A 24,180-nucleotide genomic window follows, 5' to 3' on the forward strand; every position below is an offset into this window, starting at 1 on the left:
ATATCGAGTCTGGGACACATCTTATAGTTGATGGCATCTTAGTATTGTACTGTGGTTTAACTGGCAACGTTTTTCCTTTTAAGTGGTACATAAAATACTTATTTGGTATGTCTCACAAGTAAGTAACGCTGTCTTGGGATATCAGAAGCTATACTTCAAACTTTCAATTTCAAAGCAACAACGTCCCTGTCCTCCCAGCCACTCTCCCAACATAAATATGTAACTGAAATGTTCAATTAGAAAAACTATCCAAACACAGTTCAATTTTATATAAAATATTTAATTTTTAAAACACAGGCTATTCATGTCACATAAATATCTTCAATTTTAGGTTAGCTGCTTATGGTCAGCAGAATTATCAAGTGTGACTATTAAGAATAACTTAGATATTGTCACTTACAGGAACGTCTAAAGCTCTAAGACTCACCATATTAAAAGTTCAGATATTTGAATACTGTAGCTATTTTGCTAAATTTCAAAATATTTCTTCACTTCCTGCAATGTAGTTTTATTATAAGTTGTTAGTACTCAATATTCAAATAAATGCAAAATAATTTTTCTTTCATCTTTTTCTCCCCAACGACAAAAATTCCATCAAAAATAAAATGGTCAACTGATATAAACTCATTTTATAGTAGTAAAATGGCAAATTACCTTCTTTAAAATATTCTTACTGTCACCAAACTAATGCTTCCCACATACTGTTTTGAAATGAAGGTTCACAAGTCAGATAGAGGGCACAGGGTTAAGTGGCTTTAGAACTGGAGCAATTTCCACTCTGTAACAGTTGTTGCAATTTAAGACTCCGATAAAAAAATAAAGCAGTTAAAACAAAATGATTAATTGGCACAACTCTAATTTCCAGAGTCTGTTTTTCCATTTAGTGATAATAGAAACACTGGTTATTTACCTTTGGTTCCTTTCTAGGATTATTATAATTGTGTGTGTGTGACTGAGTGTGCACCCAAAGTTAGTGAGACTTGACACCATTACAATTTAAATAAGAGTTACCCCATCACTCTTTGTTGCTTTCAATTAAAGAAAAAAATGTTAAACTAAAGTTGCTCTAAGACTGGCAGAAATCATAATAAACTTTACAGAAGGTGAGAGGAAGGAAGGTAAGAGGTTCTCTCTCCCTTTTTTCCTTTTGCTTCAATAAATTCAATGTAGGCAATGTTTCTAGTTAACAAGTACAGTGAATAGAGTTGACTTTTCTTAAAATGGCATTACGTATCATCAAATACGGTGTTTGCCACCCCTCCCCACAGTGAACTTTAATAGATTATGCCAATTCTGTGATTAACCCTAGCTTCTATACTACTGCCCTCCAATTATCCATGGAAAATGGAAACAGAAACAATAAGGCAGCCTGAAAGAAATTGGTACTCTAGAATTCTCAAGTAGCTATTACTTTCAACCATTAAAAGACAAAACTTTTTAGAACTTCTCAGAAGTAACAAAAGGTGCTGATTGCAGTTCTACTCCCTCTTTGCTCTCACTCCCCTATCAAGAGAAGGTGGTAGTGAAAGGTAACACAGCTCAAAGACAGGCAGAAAAGGGGAAAGTGGGACAGGCAGGGGGAATGAACCTAACAGGAACTGAACAGGCAGCTCCTGACAACGTGAGAGCTTCCTGCCTCTCCAATGCACCGATTCCCTTTAAAAGACAAATGGGTGTAAAGGTTAACTACTTCTTCAGACCTTAAGCCTACCTGTTAAGGCACTTACTTACCCTCCCCAACCCACCCATATTTTTCATATAAAACCCACTGTCATTTGAATGCATTTTGCTAGGCTATGATAATCTGCAAAACAAAACAAAAATAACGTTGACCATTTTTTTTTTTTTATAAAACTTGCATCAAGAGAAAGGTTGTGTTTTATTTTCTGAAATGAGCACAAAGTACACCTTTCACAATAACACTGAAAGCAGGTGCAAAGACTGACAGTGACCTCTGACTAAAGGTAGCTTTGTAAAAAGAAAAATACCAAATAAATCAGTGCCCTTTCTGATTGCTGTAAAACTGGAGGGGAGGCTGGGAGGGGCTGTTTGTTACATAAAAATTGGTCCAAACTTACAAAAAAGCACAAATGTGCATAGTTCAGAAGATCAGCAAGAGGGCCATAAAAGGCTTATGTCCCTAAGATTAGCATCCACTTAAAACTGCGAGAATACAAAATAAAATTGTTAACTAGAATTTGTGAAGATGTACAATCAACAGATCTAGTTTTTAGAACAGCATGAATTTAAGCAAAGGTTTTTTTGTCTTTTTCTTAAAACAATTGTATGCAAGACCCTTCTCCACATAAAAATAAAGCTGTTGTTGAATTAATATTATTCAAGTCTCTTGGATTACTGCCTTAAACTGCAGCTAGAAAAGTCTTTCCAGATAAAAATGATGTGCCTGAGGAAATACATACTCAATATGGTAACCCTCTGCCTCGACCTCTGCCAGTTGATGTGCTAATGTGTCCCCTGTATCCTTGTGAATATCCAGGTCCTTGGGCAGGAGAAGTCCAGGTCTGCCCGTGCATGAGGCCAGGGCCACCCGGGTTTTCCTGTAAGTTACCACCATAGTTATAGTTATGCATCTTTGCTGGCAAAGGATGAGTACTCTCTGGCCCTGTGGAAGGGTCACTGCTGTTTGCCAGGACTGCAATAGGACCATGGCTATATTCAAATCTATGGTCCTTGTCTCCACTAAACAACATGGGACCAGCATTGAGGTAAATGTCTCCATATCCAGCTACTGAACTAGGAAATGACTCAGAAAAGGCAGAAGGCTGAGGTGGACCACCAGAATGAGATGAAGCAGTACTGTAGTTATCCAAAGACTGAATATCTGAATTTCCAATGAAGCTACGTCGTTCCAATGGTGGAGCAGAGCTACTTCCTAGACCATCGTTGCTAACATAAGGAGCAGAAGAGAAAGAAGAGGATCCAAAGTTGTCTTTGTAGTCTGAAGCGGGCAAATAAGTGTCTCCTGCTTGATAATCAATACCACCTTCTCTTTTGGAATCATCCTGGGGCTGATGCTGAGCAAGCAGCTGTAATAGGGCTGCTTTCACTCCGGCATGAGGGTCAGTTAACGAAGAACTAGTGGTGGGTCCATGCTGGTTTTCTGTCCGATAGTCTAGGTCTTCCTCAGTGACTGGTGGTGGTTCAGGAGGTTCAGGAGGTCGCTGATCAGGAGGCAGAATCCGAGGCCGGTCTGATTCGGGTGTTAGCTCCAATATCCTCATATCTTGGTGCTGGATGAGGTCATCTTGCCCTAGGTAAAACAAAGCAGAAAAGTCAAAAGTTACCATGTTTCCTGTGGGTGGTCCTAATGATGATTAGCAGTTCCATCTCTGGCAAATGTTAAATGAAAAGGAAAGAGGTTTCCTAGTACTAATGTTACCTCCTACCATTAAATGTTACCAGTTACCACTTATGGTAACTGAAAAATTTTATCACATTTGGCTTTTCAAAAGTACTTCACATATATCTATCTATTGCTAAAGGAATAAAACTACTGTGTGAATAAAGTTTACGCCTTGGTCAAGCATCCTTTTGTACTTGGAGGAGAAGATTATTTCTTAACCATAGGTTTACCTTAAAAAATCCATAACATTCATAATAAGTTGTATCACACATGGGTAATTTGTTAAAGAATCTATTCCTGGGAGTAAACAGACTAGGAAATCAACCTATAAACCAGTGACCTGAAAATATTCAGGACATCTAGCAATTTCACTGAACAATCCGCATTGTGTATAATCAACAACAGCTAGAAAAGAGTGAGAAGGCAGCCGTGCCACCGGTCTGATGTACGCACACTCACCCGATACCGGAGTGCTAGGTTCTGGAGGTGGCCTGAGTTGTAATGACGCTTCAAGTCCCGATCCATTTTCCCTCTCTTCTAGTAGCACATCCTTCTGCTTTGACTGCTGAGCCTTTATTAACTGAGTCAACAGAACTGCAAATGCGCTCTGCACAGCCGCCTGGGCAGCATCAGTCTCCACTTTAGGCTGGATGGTCTGAGAAGGCTGAATTCCTCCCAATGGTTTCGAAGACTCCTGTTGTGGTGTTGATGGATCTGTCTGTTTTTCACCTGTTGCCAAAATTCCAGCAGGAAGGTTTATTTTATTTAGCTGCTGTTGAGTCTCAGAGTTTACCTTAATGTTCAACACTTGGACAAAATCAGCCATATTAACACTTGTTTTAGACTGTAGTAGGTTTAGTAGAATTGCCAATTCACTGTGGTTTAACTGCTGTCCAGGGCCTGTTTTTACTAAAGACAAAATTTGTATTAATTAGAACTGCCATAATTCATAGTGCCTCCCACCTCCCAAAATGGCTCTGTATTACCATATTAAAATGTACATTTGAGAGAGTTTTTAAGAAATACTGTGAAAAGGGAACCTTGGTCATTTACATTTAAGATATAACTGCACATAAATCAAATAAAAAAAGATAAAGAATTACAGTCAATTTTGAATAACTTATCTTTAGGTGTAAATACTTCAAAAGGAAAATCAAGACTACCATTAGAACCCTATGCTACAGATTTAACCAGGAAACATCACCTTGTGAATGGGAAATGACAATAGCTAACACAGTGTGAGGTTCTTTCTAAGCATTTAAAATCCTTTATTCCTCACAACAACTTTATACAGCAGGCTCCATTATTAGCCTTACTTTACCGAAGAAGAAACTGACACCCAGAGAGACTAAATAACTTGCCCAAGGTCACAGATTCTGTACGTGGCAGAGGTGAGATTTGAACCCAGGCATTCTGATGTCAGAATCTAAGCCCTTAACTACCACACTGGAACGTTTCTCTACAATAAAGTATATTATCCAAGAAACTAGGATGTTTTCTAACTCTGATAAAATGTCTGTGTTTTTATTTGAATTACTTTTTTTTTTTAAGTTAAATCACTTTGGGTAAGTTAGGAATGCCTACAGAAACATGGTTATATGCATATATGACAGTCTTGACTTATCGTCTGTAAAATACACTGAGTTGTTTTTCTTTTTCTAACTCAGTTTAGACTTGGGAAGATTTACTACATAGGTTCTGGCATAATCTTATCTGAATCGTATATAATAAGGCTCAAATGCATATACTATATAGGGTAAGTATAAGATGACACTGATTAGCAATTCCCATAACCGCAGATAATGGGCTAACAGAAGAGAAACTAAGATGAAAAACTGACGATGAATGCTATCTTATTATGTTCTCTTTACATGTTTTGAGATACTTTTTATTACTTCTGAAAGTATTATTTTTAGATTAATTTAAAACAAACTTTTACTAGTTCTACTTATGACTTGTAAGCATTAATAAGGAACTATAATTGTTTGCTACACTCTAAGAGAGCCATTTTTCGTCACTTTCCTTTTGATTTCTCTACTAGCACAGGGAGTCTCCATGTGAGTTTAGGGAGTTTTTTACAGAAGGAGCATTTTCTCACTTCAGCACACTTACTGATGATGAGATGAAAATGGAACAGAGAGGATTATGCCCTCTTTCAAAAAACCAGAATTCTCACCAGTGAAAGATTTAAAAAAAGAACATGTCCGTTTTACACAATGAGGGCTCTCTCTATCAAGTTTAACATTATTTCTGTTCATGTTAATAGTATGAAAAATTTGGAAAAAAGCAAAAGAGAAGCAACAGTAGATAATAAGTTAGAGCTAAATAACAACAAAATGAGCCCAAAAAGGGCAATTCATTTTTTACCAGCTAAAACAGGGTGCAATAAATACCCTGTATTCTACAAGGTTTGCTAGTAGGATAGGGACATCAGTTCCAAGAAGAGAAGCAGAAATAAAGACCTGATAGTCTTGTTAAATATGACAACTGTTGTCAGGGACAACTGACCACCATCCAAACTTTCTGTTACTACCATCTCAAATCCTTTTTTAGCAGTAGATGGTATATAAAACATATAACATAAATACAAATTTTAAAAATTTACTGTTGCTTCTCTTTTGCCTTTCTTCAAATTTTACATATTTTTAACATGAACAGAAATAACACTGAACTTGATATAGACAGCTCTCACTGTAAAACAAATTTGTTCTCCAAAACTATGTGTGTATCAAATATTTACATATATGATGGGAATTCAGTATTTTAAGGAGGAACATTTTTGAACAACAAATAATTGCTTTTGGTATTTAAAGTATACGTACTTTAGACCTAAAATAACCATCTTTATCATATTTCAAATCATTTTTGGCACAAATATCAGATTCTAATCTTTGAGATTTTCTAATATAACAGGGGAAATATATCATTAAAATTGACCTGAGGACATTATAAGTGGTATGAAATAGCTCCCATTATATATTCTGGTTAATCTTTCCTGTATCTTTCTTCCTACTCCCTAAGCACCCACAAACATTGAATTTTGAGCCTCACTGAGAGTAGGGTTAGTAAAAACCTACTGCCTCCTGCATGAGGGGCAAAAGGGAAATAGAGAAATCCCACCAATCACCAATCAGAAGTAATTTGATACTTCTTTGCAAGTTACCTTACCTTGAGACTGCTTAAAATTATGGTGTCAACTGCAATGAAACTTCTGTACTGGCACAGCTCATAAGGAAATGTCACATTCAGTAAATAAACCTTAATTTTCATCTTTTAGCCACAAGATGCTTTAACACTAGAGCAATATAATCAGCATTAACCACAACACAATGTGAAGAAAACCAACCCACGGAAGCATTACTGACCAGGTGCTACAACTGAGTTTCCCTGAGATTTCAGCTGTGAAGATGGCAGGACACCCTGGGGTGTACTGGTTCTGCTGTCGTCCAAGCCCAGAGACAAGTCCTTTCTGGGGGCTTTAATTGTGGAAACATCATCAGTCATGCCCATCTGCTTCTGTCGTCTTCGCTTTTTACTCCATAACTCATGACAATCTTGCCATAAAGGAAGGCTGAAAAAAATCTAAGTATTAAATTGGGAATGGTATATCTTAACAAAAAAATGCTAAAGTTACTACGTAGCACTGAAACCACACCCTCCACCACCCCATATCGATTTGAAGACTTCATACACAGGCTTTGTAAAACTCTTCCAAGGGCCAGCCCGTGGCTCACTCAGGAGAGTGCGGTGCTGATAACACCAAGGCCCCGGGTTCGGATCCCATATAGGGATGGTCGGTTAGCTCACTGGGTGAGCGTGGTGCTGACAACACCAAGTCAAGGGTTAAGATCCCCTTACCAGTCATCTTTTAAAAAAAAAAAAACTCTTCCAATAAAAATCATCCTTGATGCCCTACCTCCTTCAGGGCTTCACCTATACAGACAATTTTTCTTGGCTTCTAAATAATAAGTAATCATTTATCAAAATTATGAATGAAGAATATATATTCATAAAAGTAGGCTACTATTAATTTGGTACGATATTTTAAAGCCAGTTCTCGTCACAGTACATCATACATTAAATAGAACATAAAAAAGAAGGCAGAAAAACATGCCATTTGCAAAAACTAGATACAGGATAAAAAAAGTAGTAAAGTCTAGAATATTTGTGAAAAACTTTCTAGTAAAAGCTCTTTACTTTTAAGTAAAAAGAAGTAATAAAAGAAGTAAGTAACCTCTTATTTGCTTCTATAACCAAATGCTCTAAAATTAAACTGCTGTTACAGATGAGTTTTAAAAATAGGTAATCCAAGCATAGAGAGGCTCATTACCCATCAACAGAGTTCTAAGTGACTGGCAACTATCAAAATTACCCAAAAATTCTGAAGCAACTCTACCTTAATGTAATTTCATAAAACTGCTTAAAGACATAAATATTTGATTTATAAATATTTTCTTCTTATCCTAATAAAAAAACCAGTGGAAAGTTACCATTATATCTATATTAATAATGAGAAAACTGAGGCTTGGAAAGGTTAATAAACTTGCCCAGAATATCTACAGATTCCCTTAAGCAACCCCACGTGGTGATATATACCTGCAGTCCTCAACCTGGATATGTTTACCTCTAGGGGTTCGTGAAGACTTTCAAAGGGGTAAGTATACCTGAAATTGTTTTAAAAGAATATCCATATCCATATGTCCCTCTTTCTTAAGACTGAGCTATGAGAATGGCCTGCACGTTTAAGCAGGCTCTTCTTTCAGACCTCTTTCAAAATTACTCTTGTCTCATGTTATAAAATAAAGGCATATGCAACAATGATTGAATCTTAGCAATATAATAAAAATTAGTTAAAAAGGTCATTCCCAAAAGAGTACAAACAGCATGACACCCTTTTATAAAATTAAAAACAACTAAAATCTTAAAATACAACTTTTTATGAGTACATAACAGATGGCAACGAAAAGTATATACAAAAGAAAACAGGGACGATGGTTACCTCTGGTGGAGGAAGGCAAGGGGATAGGTTGGTGGGGAAGGGGTTGTGATATGATTAAGGTGGGTTGTTTTCAAGGTTCTAGCTTTTGTTTGGTAAGTTCATGGCTGCTTATTAACATTATTTAAAATAACTAACTAAAGTAACTAAAATAAATAAAAGAGAGCCATGCATGTGATGAGTGACACAAGGATTATGATTAAACCAAGTCTATGCACCTGAGGTCCAAAAACAAAACAAAGGCATACCTCTCAGCCATCTTACTATGGTGCATTGCCTCAGCGTGTAAAAACCTCCTGGAGTAACAAACAAAGGGACAGTTTGAAATGTTGATATTGGGAAGCTTTAAGGCATCATAAACCCGCCAAAGACTTTCCTTTCTGTGCGTGTGCATGTGTGTGTACAGTATCACATGATTACATGACGTGGGCCTTAGTCTCTGTTGGGATACTCTCAATTCAGACATACTGTCGAACTGCGGAGTGGGAAGTAACTGGAGTGATTCCACTCTTCCATCTTGATGGTCAGGGAAGTCATTGCTCTTGTGGGAGAGCCCTATGACAGCAAAGCAAAGAAATCCACTAAAAAGGACCTTTGTTCCCTCCTATAACTTAAAGTTGAGAAACTCTTACTGATGATCTTAATACTCATCTCTAGGAAACCATTACCCAACAAACAGCTAAAACATTACAGGTTAGTGGTGCTGATTCTCTTAGATGTACCCAGGAATGTTTTCCAGATGACCAGAGTTTTACATGCTTTCTTGAAGCTTCAAATGCCGGCTCAGCCACTTACTTGCTCTGTCTCATTAGGCAAGTAACTTGACCTCTGTGCCTCAGTTCCCCAGATGACCAGAGTTTTACATGCTTTCTTGAAGCTTCAAATGCCAGCTCAGCCACTTACTTGCTCTGTCTCATTAGGCAAGTAACTTGACCTCTGTGCCTCAGTTCCTTTATCTTTAAAGATGGGATTAACAATATTATCTATCTCATGGGGTAGAGATCATATATGAGGGAATTTCAAAAAGTTCATGAAAAAATAGAATTAAAAGATAATACAAATCCTTCCATAACTTTTTGAAATACATTCATTATGTTAACATATGTAAGCTCTTGGACAGTGCCTTTCACATAGCAGGCACTATATTCATGTTTAATATCATTATTCAGGGCTGGCCAGTTAGCTCAGTTGCTTAGAGCACATTGTTTTAACACCAAAGTCAAGCGTTTGGATCCCTGCACTGGCCGGACGCCAAAAAAAGAAAAAAATATCAATCATGATTCCATAAGGTAGTTTTTAAAATTATTTTCATCAAATCATATCATGAAAAATTTATCACGACAGCTGATCATATTTAGTCTTATAAATTGTTTAATGCTTTTTACTTGCTATTAATAAAAAATAAAATTATAGGCTAGCTGCCTATCTAATTCACATTTTAGCTATACTTGCATACACTTTTTTCCATTAAATACATCTGAAAAGTTTGACAGGACATCTAATATAAACAATGGAGTTATTTCTGATTTTTTATACCCCATCCTCATTTGATTATTCCTAAGAAATTGATCAAAAGAGTATGATACATGCATCTATTTTTCAAATGAATACCAAGTCTTTTTTCTTTTTATTATATATTTTATTTGAATTTTTTTTTTTTTTGGTGGCTGGCTGGTACAGGGATCTGAACCCTTCATCTCAATGTTACAACACTGCGCTCTAACAACAGAGCTAACCTGCCAGCCCTTATTTACTTTTTATTTTTATCTTTTTGGTAAAGGAATACCATGTCTTTTTTCATAGTCCTTACCTTGTAAATAATTTATAATTTTAACTACTCATTACATCATATTATAAAGTAATGAGAGATGTGATATTATGCTGTTTATGTAACTTTTTAAATATTGGATCCACATCATTATAATCCTGACCTGACTGCTTTAGTAATGTATCTAATAGGATACATCCCATAATTTAATACTGGTTTACAGAATGTTCCTCAAATGTGTATTAACATGTTTATTTTTAATGGAAAAATACAGTCAGGTGTGTTCTTATAAAAACTAAGTCTGTTAGAGCTCAGGCTTATAACAGCAAAGTCAAGGGTTCGGATCCCCATACTGGCCAGCCACCAAAAAAGAAAAATTAAGTCTAATCTAGGTCATTTATTTGATAATAAGGACAGAGTTTATAATGGCTATATGGCAGACATTTTTTGTAAATGAATGTGATAAACCTATAGTTCCAAGGTTTTGGCAAAAATTTAAACTTTAAAAATATAATTAAAAAATAATTTTAAAATGGATTGGCAAAGTAGCACTGAAACTACATGTTGACTTCTTAACCTTTTCTAAGCATATTGGATTAAATAAGTGCTGTGAGAACAAAAAGCAACAAGTTATTAGAAGTCATTAATAAGTATTGGTAAAGCCACTAAAAAAAGTAAATGATTAATGACTAGGTAAGAAATCCTTCTGCAGGTCATGTGGTTTCCAATTCTTTGCTGTCGAGAAAATGGAAGAAGAAAGAATTTTAAAGTTGACATCTGAAAGGTCTTTAAAATAACTTTTGGTGAAAGACTTTAGGCACATAATGTGGAAGGAGCTCAAAGAACTCAGTGATATAACTATGACAAAACTCCTTCCACTCTCAAATGCTTATGTACAAGGGTACTTATAAGAATAAAAAATAAAATTAAAATTAATGTGGAACTATGTCTCATTCCAGAAAAAGTAACATTAACCAAGAGATATGCAAACTAGCTGGGGGAAAAAATCTTAGCCCTATCTTTCATTAGGATGCATTTCCAATAAAATTTATTAGTTTTTTCTTTATTTAAAAATTGAAATATGTATTACTAATATTTGCAATGACAATTTAATCAAGTAGAAAAAGCTCTATAGACACAGGAAATGTTAATTTAATTAATTTAACATTAACTGATTAATGTTAAATTTAATTAATTTAAAATTAAATTTCCATTTATATACTTGTACTTGTTTTAAAGAAGTACAATAGGGTGATCAGTAAAATTCTTTCAGGCGTAAACACATGTTACATTAGAATAAAAACCTGTGTGAGTAATATAAGTTCAAGATGAAAAATGAACAAAGTCCAGTTGTTAAACTTTTTCTAACTATGGATTTAAAATGCTATGATATTTAGATTCCACTGGATACATTTAAAATAAGTGACTTAACTGCTCTACTTAAAAATGTCCACACTTACAATTCAATGAAAATTACATTTTTTGCAACTGTTTAAACTCTTGATTAAAAAGTTTAGATGTCGGGCCGGCCCGGTGGCGCACTGCTACAGTGCGCCACTTGAGAGCGCGGCGGCGCTCCTGCCGAGGGTTCGGATCCCACATACAGACCGGTTCCCGCTCACTGGCTGAGCGAGGTGCGGGCGCAGCACCGAGGGTTGCAATCCCGTTGCCGGTCCCGGTCCGGACACGAAAAAAAGACAAAAAGGAAAAAAAAAAAAAGTTTAGATGTCAACTGAAAATATTCTCAACATAGTTTTAGCAGAATTCTTTCATGTGGCTCAACTAAACCACGTGATCAAAATTAGCATTACTAATAATGGGACAAAATAACATTAAATTCCTCTTGATGTGCTAGAGCAGGCAGCACAAATCACCACCTAGGTAGTGTTCTTGCCCCCCCAAAATATTAATCTAATTCTGATCACAAGAAAGCAATCAAAGGCATATTGTGCAATGCTTTACTAAACAGCTAAGGTTGAACTCTTCAAAAATGTCAGTGTCATAAAAGCACTCCCCAAGAAATGATTAAAGACCAAAGAGACATCACAACTAAATACAATGTGTAAATTTTGAATGAATTCTTTATTCAAAAAAAAAAAAATCTATAAAGGAAATTATTGGGCCAATTGGGGAAATTTGAATACGGGCTACCTAGCAGACATTACAATGTTAAATTTCTTATTCTTTATAATGGTATTGTAGGTATGTAGAATAAAGTCATAGTTCTTACAAATATGATATGAAATATTTATAAGCGAAGTGTCACTTTCACAACATAATATTCAAGTAGTTCAGGAAAAAAAGTTTATACAGAGTGATAAAGCAAATGTGTCCAAATACTAGGTGAACTAGGTAAAGGATATATGAACGATGATTGAATATTTCTTCCTATTTTTCTGTAAGGTTGAAATTTTTCCAAATCAAAGGTTTAACAAAATTCTTTTTTTTTTCCTTTTTGTCTTTTTTCGTGACCGGTAACGGGATCGCAACCCTCAGTGTCGCGCCCGCACGGCGCTCAACCAGTGAGCGGACCAGTCTCTACATGGGATCTAAACCCTCGGCGGGAGCGCTGCCGTGCTCCCAAGCACCGCACTCTACAGAGTGCGCCACCGGTCCAGCTCTTAACAAAATTCTTTTTTTTTTCCTTTTTGTCTTTTTTCGTGACCGGTAACGGGATCGCAACCCTCAGTGTCGCGCCCGCACGGCGCTCAACCAGTGAGCGGACCAGTCTCTACATGGGATCTAAACCCTCGGCGGGAGCGCTGCCGTGCTCCCAAGCACCGCACTCTACAGAGTGCGCCACCGGTCCAGCTCTTAACAAAATTCTTTTTTTTTTTCCTTTTTGTCTTTTTTCGTGACCGGTAACGGGATCGCAACCCTCAGTGTCGCGCCCGCACGGCGCTCAACCAGTGAGCGGACCAGTCTCTACATGGGATCTAAACCCTCGGCGGGAGCGCTGCCGTGCTCCCAAGCACCGCACTCTACAGAGTGCGCCACCGGTCCAGCTCTTAACAAAATTCTTTGAAGGGATACTAGAACCAAAGTTTCAAGATTACTGATATATACTGATAAGCAAGAAAACATGAAACAATTTGACAGTGAATGATTCAGGTCCCTCAACATGTCAGATGATAGATCCTTTTTGCCTTTCAAATCATCCCATAAAGGCCAACTGTATACAGGTCAATAAAAATAATAAAGCTAAATACAACAACCTCACAGAAATATAGTAAGCCCAATCTAACTGAAAAGTGGAAGAGCCAGGATTTGAACTCCAAAGCCCATGTTTGTTCATTCAAAATATGCTAATTTTATTACATGGAAATGTCTTATTACTGGGATAGGCTTTCTTTTAACGATGCCTGTCATCATTTAAAAAATTACTAAGAAAATACAAGGTTTCTAGATGCTGTCAGTAAGAAGCAGCAAACGTACTGGTTTTTCCCCTCGCCCTCCCCAAAATAATCCTAGAGAAATTACAGAAGTCATAAGAAAGTGAAGGTTCAAGAACCCAGCTATTCTGACTCCCAGACTCTATGCGTTTTTCCCCCATCAAACAATAATTCATTCCATTACAGGATTCTGATATTAATATTATTTTATTCAAAGACAAGGAATTTCTATTGTGTAGTATGCCATGGAGTATTTTCAGAACTTATCTTTCTTACTGGACTAACGTGAATTTGAGAACTGGCTCCACCCTTTACTAGATTTGTATTCTTGGGCAAGTTTCTTAACCTCTCTACGCCTGCTTCCTCCTCTGTAAAATGGTGGTAATAATGATATACCTACCTTATAGAATTATAAAGATTAATGCAATACATGAAAAACACATAGCATACCACTCAAAATTTTAGCTATAGCAATACTAGTAGTAGTATAAGTATTGGTAGAAGTAGTACTAGAATAATAATAGCAACAGCAGAAATATTTTCTAGATGAAATATATTAATAAAAAAATCCTGGGATGCATTAACCCTAAAATTACCTAGAGGAAGGCTGCTTTTGCTAGTTCTATAGGTAGCTAAACAGTAAGCAAGCAGATACATTCTAGACGTGCAAATTATGTGTGTTACTGCTGTTTTACCTATTTATTATCTATTCTATTTATTTTGTCTTAACTAGGGATGGAATATCTTCTGATTATTATATATACATGTTATTAAAACTGTCCAGATTCTGCATATGTGGAAGCTAGTGTAATGAAAAGTCACTTACTCTGGTGGAGGCATTTTTGAGGGTTCTACATCTCGTAGGAACTCGCACTGAAGAGCCTGTTCAGCAGTGCAGCGCTTACTAGGATCCAAGGCGAGCATGTAATCAAATAAGTCTAGTGCAGCTGCAGGAATACTAGCATGAGAGGATTACAAGTCATATATATTTCTTTAGACACAAGTTTAGTGCTTCATTAGGAACTTATTCTATAGTAAATTATTTTTAACTAAATTTAAAAACTAAAATTAAATTAATTTAAAAATAAAAATTAAAAACAAAATTATTTTAAATATATTTTATAACATGAGGGTACTTTAAAAAGTTCACAGAAAAGCAGAATTAAAAGATAATGCTAATTATTTCCATGAACTTTTTGAAGACCCCTGATATGTGTATAACACTTTATTCCAATACATCACAAATTTTCCTTTCAAAAAATATTTCATTATTTTTACATAATTTTGTAACTATTGGCAAACAACACTTTATCTTATTACTCTATGGGCAATTTACTGTTGTAACATAAATTAAAAACTGAACGGAATAGTTTCCTAAAACAGAACATGAGCTCAAGAAACGTGAAAGCTGTTTCCAAAATTTAAAACAATATTATTAAAGTTCTTTCATGTAAGCACAAAATCAACCCCAAATCTCTGATTTCCATAATGATGGTTCATGACAATCTGCATGTAGCAAAGGGAAACTCAAAATTAAATGACCTACAAGAACTGTGACAGGGCTATGTCAGGTCAATTGAGGATAAAGTGACATTCAGAATTCACAAGTAATAACTTCTAAAAAAAAAAAAAACATTCAATGCAATATGGATGTTTAAGCACCCCCTTCTTACAAAATAAATTCTTCTCTTAACTTTCGGCGATATTGCTTCTTTGGTTTCATGGTGTTGAAATATGGTAGTTTGATTACATCAGGCCACACTGCAGGACATGGACTCCCACATATACGACTAAACAACACACAAAAATAAGTACATCACTATAAACTACATAAAAAGAATAATATATAAAACTGTTATATAAAACATCAACTCATTTTTAAATGTATAAAAGTTGAAGCCTGGATACAATATGCATATATAAGAAGTTTCATTAAATATTTTAGTCACTCCAGCTTAAGAAATCAATTTATTTTCAGTGAATGCTTCTAACAATCCAAGCACTCCAATTCTTAGAAAGTACCTTTATATTTGTAAAAGGAAATCTTAAAACATGAGTGACACTCAAAATATGAGCCTATGCCTTAAAACCAACATAACATTTTTTATACCAAAAAATTAAGAAACTAGAGTTTAGTATTTGTCTCTCTGTTTTTTGGTAACTGTCCATACTCTTCCCATGAATATAAAGTAGTCTACAATAAAAGCAGAAACATATTTCCTACACCTCCTCAGGAAGGTAGCTATGGTGTAAAGACTGCTACTGAGTGCAATCAACAGGAGGGCCCTAAACATAATACTTAAGAAACATTAAAGTTCTCCAATTTAAGTAGTGTCACTGATCTCAAGATATTTAGAAATTTCAAGTGCTTTACTCTCTGCTTATCTATATTGTGAAAAACCCTCATTATTTAATTAGTAAAGTAAGTACTTGTTATGGTAATTTGTAGAAGAAATGCTATAAACAAATAGGTAATTCCAACTGGTAAACATTTAAAAACTGATTTAGTAACATGTAGATGAAAAATTGTCTAAAATTATCAGCTGGTCTTCACATATAAAAAGAAAATGTTGGTGCATCACTGACTGAAATTAAAAATATTCTATACATACATAAATATAAAAGCATATTAAAATGTATATAAGCAAGTGACAGCTAAAGTTGCCATTCTTTAGCTGAACTATAAAATGCTACATCAGAAACACATACATTTATGAGATCAGATTTCATGTTTCTTAAGCTATACCTCACTGAAAAGTACTTTTTTGTGTCGATATAGTTTAGCATTTTTGTAAACCCAAGCTTTTAAAGATATTAAGATCTTATTCTTTGTACCCTCCCAGTTTCTTCTGCCTTAAAAACCAATTTTCACAACCTCCTCCCTTAAGAAAGAAGGGTGCATTCCTGTGGCCTTGGCTTTCTATGATCTGGTCCCAAACTGTCTTCCTTGTTTCCCAGCGCCTCTCTCCTCACAGACCATTCCTTCAGGTCTATATACTAATATTCCTTCTCCCTAGCCAAATTCTTTTCACTTCTCAATGTACGGATAAAAGTAATCTAATCAACAAGGTTTTCTCTATTCCCACATGCTACTCAGAATGGTCACTCTTTGCATGCTATTTGTTCCCTTATTTGACATTTGTTTCATTCTGCTTTGTATTTTAGTTGTTTATATGTCTGTTCCTCTTACTAAATTATAGTTCGGAAACTATGTTTCTTGTTTCTGTATACTCCTTCAAGTAACCATATAAACATAATACTGCAAGGAAGACTGATGTACTTTATAAAAGAAGTATAAAGTATATTGGAATATAGGAAATGAAGGATATTTTTAATTGCAGAAATATGAGAAAATATAACTTAGTGAGGAGGGGAAGAATTTTGGTTATGATTCCAGGTTTAAGTAAACCATAGACAGGAGGGAAAGGGAATAAGAGAAATAGGTTACTAGCAGAGAGAAGAATACAGGCATAGGCATGGAAGTAGCAAACTACGGACATTTGAGAAAAGACCTAAGTAAATTGGTGTAGGTGGAATTCAGGTCTCAGGGAGGTTTAGCAGGAAGTGTAGACCAGGGCCACACAGAACAGTATTAAGAGGCACTTCGACCATAATGAAAACAGCCTTAAGAAGAAACCAACTTTAGATTGGAATCCTGTTTGTGTGATACTGGTCAAATTACAGTTTAGGAATCTGCTCTTTTGTAAAATGGAGATTCATTTTACTTCCAAGCTACAAAATTAAATGAGCTAGCATCTGGCCGATTAATAGTCTTATAATAAGTATCAGTTTCATTACCCTTAGCTAAGAGTTTTAATTATTTTATTATATGTGCTGTTGGAAATATCTGAGTACTGGAAATGACCTAACTGTAGCAGCATACAGGATGAAACAGACACACTGAGGCAGGGAAAGTTACTAGAAACTAGGGAGGACACAACAGCAACTGATAACAACAAAATATTACCAAAATCTGTGCCTGGTGGCCAGTCAGGTATCCTAATACCATTTACTAAATGCATCACATGCTAAAGCATACACTAAGTTCCCAAATATCTGAGGTCTGTTTTGGGAATCTATTGTTATCTACTCATCAGTGTACTCTGATGTCAATACCACATGGTGTTCTATATTTTGTGAAAGGCTGACAGGACAAATCCCCCTATCCAACCTTCCCTCATTACTCTTAGAATTTTGTTCCACGTGAATTGTAATCAATACTATAATACTCCAAAAAGTAAGAGAATCATGCTGGGATTCAATTGCCATTCTGAATTTATGGATTAATTTAGAAATGATTGCTATCTTTATGATGCTTAGTATTTCTATCCTAGAAATATTCAATTCTCTTTCCCTCCTTTATATGTATACATTTTTTAAATGAGATCTTGTGTTCCTTATATGGGTTTGCTTTTTTGAATGTTTTTAGCCCCTTTTATTTTCTGAGCAGTTAGGAAAGCTCTGTTTGAAATTTAACATTCAACATTTTTACGTGAGATTTTATGGTTCCTAACGGTTTTAGCAGTTGTTTCGAGGCATTCCATGTTTACAGTCATATCACCTATAATCAGAATTTGTCTATATTTTTTCACACTTATCTTTATCATTATGGGATATTACATGATGTGGCAATTCCAAAACAATGCTAAAATAATGATGGTATATACTACTGGATAACTTTGTTTCTGATTTTAATGGGTATAATTTCATTGTTTACTTCTGGAAGGATGATTTCTGGTTTGAGAAACACACAACAAATAATAAAGATATTCACAGATATACAAACATACACACATATTTCCTGTTAAGGAAGCATTCATTTATTCCTTTTTACTATGGGTTTTAATTTTTGTGGCTTTTAAATTATAAAACGGTGTTTTAGCTTTATCAGTTTGACTTTTAAAAACTCTATTATAATCACCATTTGCATTTTCTCCCCTGGGCTACTTATGTTGTGAATTACAATAAGACATTGCCTAACACTGTATTATTCAAAAGAGGAATATCATCTGGGCCTAACAAAAATACTATTATTTCAATGTAATGCTGTATTTTCTGTTGTTAATTTAGATGCTTTGCAGCAGTATTCATATGTGAGATAGGTATTCAGCAGCTCTCAAAAGTAGGGTCCAAAGACTCCTGGGTGTCCCCTAGACCCTTCAGGGGTCCCACAAGTCAAAGTTATTACTTGTAGTTTTCAATGTGTTGACTTGTACCTCTGGTAGGAAACCAATGATGGGTAAAACTACCAGCACCTTAGCATGATTCAAGTCAATGACACCAAACTATATCAGCAGTAATTATTCTTCATGACCATGTAATTTCGGGGAAGAGCCAGTTTCACTTAGGACTGTACTTGTTGCAGCACCAATTATTAATGTTACTAAATCCTAATACTTGAGTATGCATCTTTTTAACATTATCTGTGATAAAATGGAAAATACTCATAAAGCATTTCTACTGCATGACAAAATATGATATTTTGACGAGAAATGCTTGTGCAATTACTTGAGTTGCAAGCTGAGGTAGCCACTTTTTTCATGACCCACCACTTTTACCTACAAGAATAACTAACAAACTAGTCATTCAGACTTGAGTATCTGACAGACATTTCCTCAAATATGAACACAGTGAACTTGTCACTTCAAGGAAAACTAGCAGTATTTATTGTCAATTACAAAATTTGAAACTTTCTAGAGAAAATCAGAACATTGGAAAATGTATACCAACCACAATGAGTTTGACAATACCTCATGATGCTTAAAGGCTTTTCTGATGAGATTAGTGGTGATAAATATTATAAAATGAAACGTTACATTTGAAAGATCTACTCAATTCACTGAACCAATATTTTCCAAATGACCAATGTGTAGAGTCTCAAAATCATCATGGATAAATGCTCCATTCAAAATGCAAGATAAAACAATGGATTTCAATTGGTACAGTACAAAATATCCCTCCATATGCTTTCAGACTGCACACTACAACCAACCTATAAAAAAACTAGTTATGTAGTTTTTGGAGTTTCAAAGAAAATGCACAATTGTCTGAGACTGCTGAAAACAGCATATCATAGATATGAGAATCCAAGTGTCACTTCTATTAAATTTGCCAGACATTAAAAGATTTGTAAAACTTGTAAAATAATGCCTCTCATTTCAACTTTTATTTTATTTTGGAAAATGTAGACTTTTAAAAATTAAAAATGTTATAACATATTGTTTTGAAATGAATATTTTAAATTTGTTTTAATTTCTAATATAGTAAATATCAGTAGATACAACCAACATAAACAAAAGCTCCTGAGTGATGGATTTTGGACATAGCCGGCGCCATTGTGCACACAATAAGCAACAGGAGGAAATAGCCGCCGGCCTGCCTTCCTCTCCAGCACCAAGCCCCTGCCCCCTTCCCTTTGGGAGAAGCCTCCTGACTTAGAAACGACTTTCCAGCTTCTGCATCGGCGCAGTTCTCCACCCAGTTCCATCAACCTAATCGTCCCTGCTCCTGTACATTTTGCGCCCAAAAGCTAATATAAACTCTTGCAAAGCCACTGTTGCTGGCTGTACCCCATTTTCAGGGCAGCCCCGGGCTGTTCTCCATTTTGAGCACAGCCGGCAGATTTCTTTCTTTAGTAAGCTTGAAGGGTGCCCAGCATCTCGGCTCACTGAGATCTTTGATAATGAGTGTAAAGAAGTTCTGAGATCAAAAAGATTGACAAGCACAAGTCTACTGAATTTTTTATGCTGTTGGTTTATGAAGGTATACATGCTTCATTTAAAAATTAATGAATAGTTTCTTCTTTTCCTATATTCTTGAACTGAAGTCTATTCCTTTATAGTTTAAAAAATTTTGCCTGTGTGACCATGGGGGGAGAGGGGACAGTCAGAAAGAGAGAAGCAGGACACTGTCAAATTTCTTCCATGATTGTAAGTCTTAGTCTTTTTATTTTATAAGCAATGCATATTGTGTGACATATAGGCTCTTTAGCTGGCTGCTGGAGGTTTAGAGTTAGAAGTGTCAGCCTCATGTAATACATGTCCATGGCCACACAGAGATCATTTTTGCCCTCATTAACCCCATTTTGTCCCCACCTATGTTTTCCATTCTCTCCTTCCACCACTTTTTCACCCAATGCTACTTCTGCCACAAAATTCTGTAATCTGCCTAAAATACTTTCTGGAAAAAAAACAATTTATAAATAAAATAGCACAATCACTGTAGTGTAAAGCTCTTTAAGACAGATTCTGAATAGTATTCCTACTCTTGATCAGTTTTACAACTATCTGCACAACAATCCCAAACCTAGATTTCATCATTTCTGAGCCTTTAGATTGAGGAAATAACCTAGCATTACTGAAAGAAAAAAAAAAAAGTGAGGGGGAGAAGTATGTAATAAGTAACTTATACTTATTAAATTTGTACAACCCTACATATGTTATTAGTGCTGTTTTACTTGCGAAGAAACAAACTTAGAGCATTATGAAACTTAACCTAAGTCACAAAAGCAGGAAGTAACTGAGTTGGCATTAGAACCTAGGTCTGTAACATTCCAAAGCCCAGGCGCCTTTCAATATACTGTTGCCTCATTATACTCAGAAAGACTTCTTTTATCAGAAACTTCCTTTTATTTTCTTCATGTTTAAAATTAATGCTATAGAATCAAAACTGAAATATCTTTTTATATTACAAATGTTTGATATCTTAAAAACAAAACAAAAACATGCTAAAATATAAACAGGAAAGTAAAATATCTGCCTCCCTAGCCTTCTCACAAGTCCATGTTCAGATTAACAATTCCAGACATTAACAATTCCAGTCTTTTGATGTATCTGTTTTACCTAAATGGTACCAAACTAAACATAGCCTTCAAGTAAAACTGGTCTTTTCAATGTTGCTTTTCATATCAGTATCTCCAGATCAACCATTTCCTTTTTAAAACTGTACATACAGTATGTTACTAAGTGGACAGACGGAGCTTCTTTTCCTCCATATGGTTCACTAACTGACTCAACAAATTCATAAAATAAACTAAGTCCATTCATGCCTCAGGGTCTTCATTACATCGCTGTTGCTTCACTGCATTCAGATCTCTGCTCAAATGTCACCTGACAGGAGATATCTTCTCTGACCTTATATGCAATTCTACCCCCCATCTTTTTCTATGCTTTACACTTACCACCACCTGGTATATCTTATTAATTTGTTTTCTCTGTCTCCCCCAACTAGAAAGCAGAAAAAGAGCTTTCTATACCCGCGCCGTTCTCTCCACCTGTTGTATCCTCAGTGCCTAGTAACTGGCATACAACCAGTAATCAATAAATATCGTTCAGTTATTCCATCTGATTTGAAATGTCTTCCGCACTGTAATCTAAGGTCCATATTAATTTGTTTTCTTTCTAGACTTCTCAAATAATTCTATTGATTCACCTCTGTATTCTGTGCCAAAATGCTTTTAGTTACTATAATTTCACTTGAACATGATATGCCAAGTTTTCCTTCTTTTTAAGAATTTTCCTGGTTATTTTCATATTTATACTTCCACATAAGCATAAAACTGATTGTTTCAAAAACTATCTTTGGAAATTCTCACTAGGAATGCACTAATATAGAATGAGTTGCCATCTTTAAAAAAATTAGAGCTTCCTAGCCAAAAAATGATATACCTCTCCAACAGTTCTTCAAGTCATCTTATAATTTTAAGAGGAACATTATAGTTTAATATTCCTGACGTATATATGGTGGTGGTTTTATTACAAGCATTCTCTTTTTCCTACTGTGTTTTCTGTTATGATTGGTACATATTTTTAAGAAGCTATTACTTTTAGTATGTATGTATTAGTATGGTATATTAGTATATTGTATGTGTATGTATGTATACACACACTTTTTTTGTTTTTGGCAGGTAGCTGGTACGGGGATTTGAACCCTTGACCTTGGTATTACAAGGCTGCGTTTTAACCAACTCAACTAACCAGCCAGTGCCCACCCTGCTCCCGCACCAACATACTTTTTTCTCCTGTCATTTTACAAAATTTTTTGAGGTCTTTGAGGTGATTCCCTTACATATTCCATGTATGCATGTATGCAAAGTTATCATACACAAATTATGACAATACTGCCTTCACCTTTCCACTATGTAGCTCTTATTGAAATGTTCACTTTCCTGACACTACTAATTACCTGGTTACTGCTTATAAACACTCTTAAATAATACTAGAAGGCGACTTCTCATTTTTATCTTTACTTCTAGCATTTCACCACTAAAATTATTCTGTCTGTTAGTCTGTGATACATATTTTTATCATGTTAAATAAATATCCCTCTAAATTTAGATAAGAGTTCACATTTCCCCCAGCCAAGTGTGTGCTGACCAGAGAGGTGCCCTGTCGGAGAGGACCGAGTCCCACAGAGCCAGCACACGACCGGACAGGTAGGCCTTGCCACCGCTGGACCCCATTCCCAGCCCAGCCAAGTGCACGCTGACCAGAGAGACACTCTGCCGAAGAGGTCCGACATCTCTGGAGACCACGCGATCCGTGGTGCCAGCGTACAACCGAGCAGGTAGGCCTTGCCACCACTGGACCCCATCCCCAGCCCGGCCAAGTGTGTGCCAACCAAAGAGGCACCCTGCTGGAGAGGCCCGAGTCCCACGGATATCATGCGCCCTGTGTCACCAGTGTGCGACCGAACAGGAAGGCCTTGCTGCCACCGGACCCCATCCCCAGCCTGGCTGAGTGCGTGCTGACCAGAGAGGCACCTCCCTGGAGAGGCCAAAGACCTGAGGCGACCATGTGCCCGAGGCACCAGCGGGCAACCGAGCAGACACTGAGGCAGCTATGTCAAATTGGCATCCCCAGCAGGTAACTAGTCAGACAATACTGTCAAACCAGTGGACTGTGAAATCACTTGCCACAATGACTAAACATCAAAGGAAAAATACCAGAAACATGAAAAAAAAAAGAAAATACATTACTGAAGGGTACTAACTCTCAAGCTCTAGATCCTATAGAACACCAGTGGACTGTGAAATCACTTGCCACAATGACTAAACATCAAAGGAAAAATACCAGAAACATGAAAAAAAAAGAAAATACATTACTGAAGGGTACTAACTCTCAAGCTCTAGATCCTATAGAACAAGAAGAAGTCCTTGAAATGTCTTAAAAGGAACTGAGTGATAATTCTAAGGAAACTAAATAAGATACAAGAAAACTCAGCTAGACAACACAATGAAATGAGGAAAAGTATACAGGACCTGAAAGAAGAAATGTACAAGGAAATCATTGGCCTGAAAAAGAATGTAGCAGAGCCTGCCGAGCTGAAGAATTCGCTCAATGAAATAGAAAACACAACAAAGAGTTTAAACAGCAGGCTTGCAGAAGCAGAAGAGAGAACTTCTGACCTTGAAGATGGGCTGTTTGAAATAACACAGGCAGGCAAAAAAAAAAAAAAAAGAAAGAAAAAAGAATTAAAAACATTGAAGAAAATCTAAGAGAGATATCAGACAACATTAAGCGCTCAAATATCCAAGTCATGGGTATTCCAGAAGAGGAAGAGAAAAAGGAGATTGCACTGAAAACATATTCAACAAAATAGTGGCAGAAAACTTCCCAAGTATAGGAAAAGACACAGATCTTCAGATTCAGAAAGATCAAAG

At 35.9% G+C, this 24,180-nt stretch overlaps 1 protein-coding gene across 1 annotated transcript in view; it reads right to left on the reverse strand.

Moving 5' to 3' along the window:
• Positions 1-259: 259 nt before the first annotated feature.
• The window catches only part of LOC103608371 (cyclin-dependent kinase 13), a gene marked incomplete at its 5' end in the record, with an annotated part of 51,606 nt that continues 27,685 nt past the window's right edge, over positions 260-24,180 (reverse strand). The window contains 5 exons of the mRNA XM_008592815.1: positions 260-3,271; positions 3,824-4,273; positions 6,730-6,935; positions 14,347-14,478; positions 15,194-15,310. Coding sequence (XP_008591037.1) covers positions 2,421-3,271; positions 3,824-4,273; positions 6,730-6,935; positions 14,347-14,478; positions 15,194-15,310 — 1,756 coding nt within the window. The remainder of the gene's footprint in view (positions 3,272-3,823; positions 4,274-6,729; positions 6,936-14,346; positions 14,479-15,193; positions 15,311-24,180) is intronic.

This window comes from Galeopterus variegatus, unplaced genomic scaffold (genome assembly GCF_000696425.1).
Source record: "Galeopterus variegatus unplaced genomic scaffold, G_variegatus-3.0.2 Scaffold8352, whole genome shotgun sequence".
NCBI lineage: Eukaryota > Metazoa > Chordata > Mammalia > Dermoptera > Cynocephalidae > Galeopterus > Galeopterus variegatus.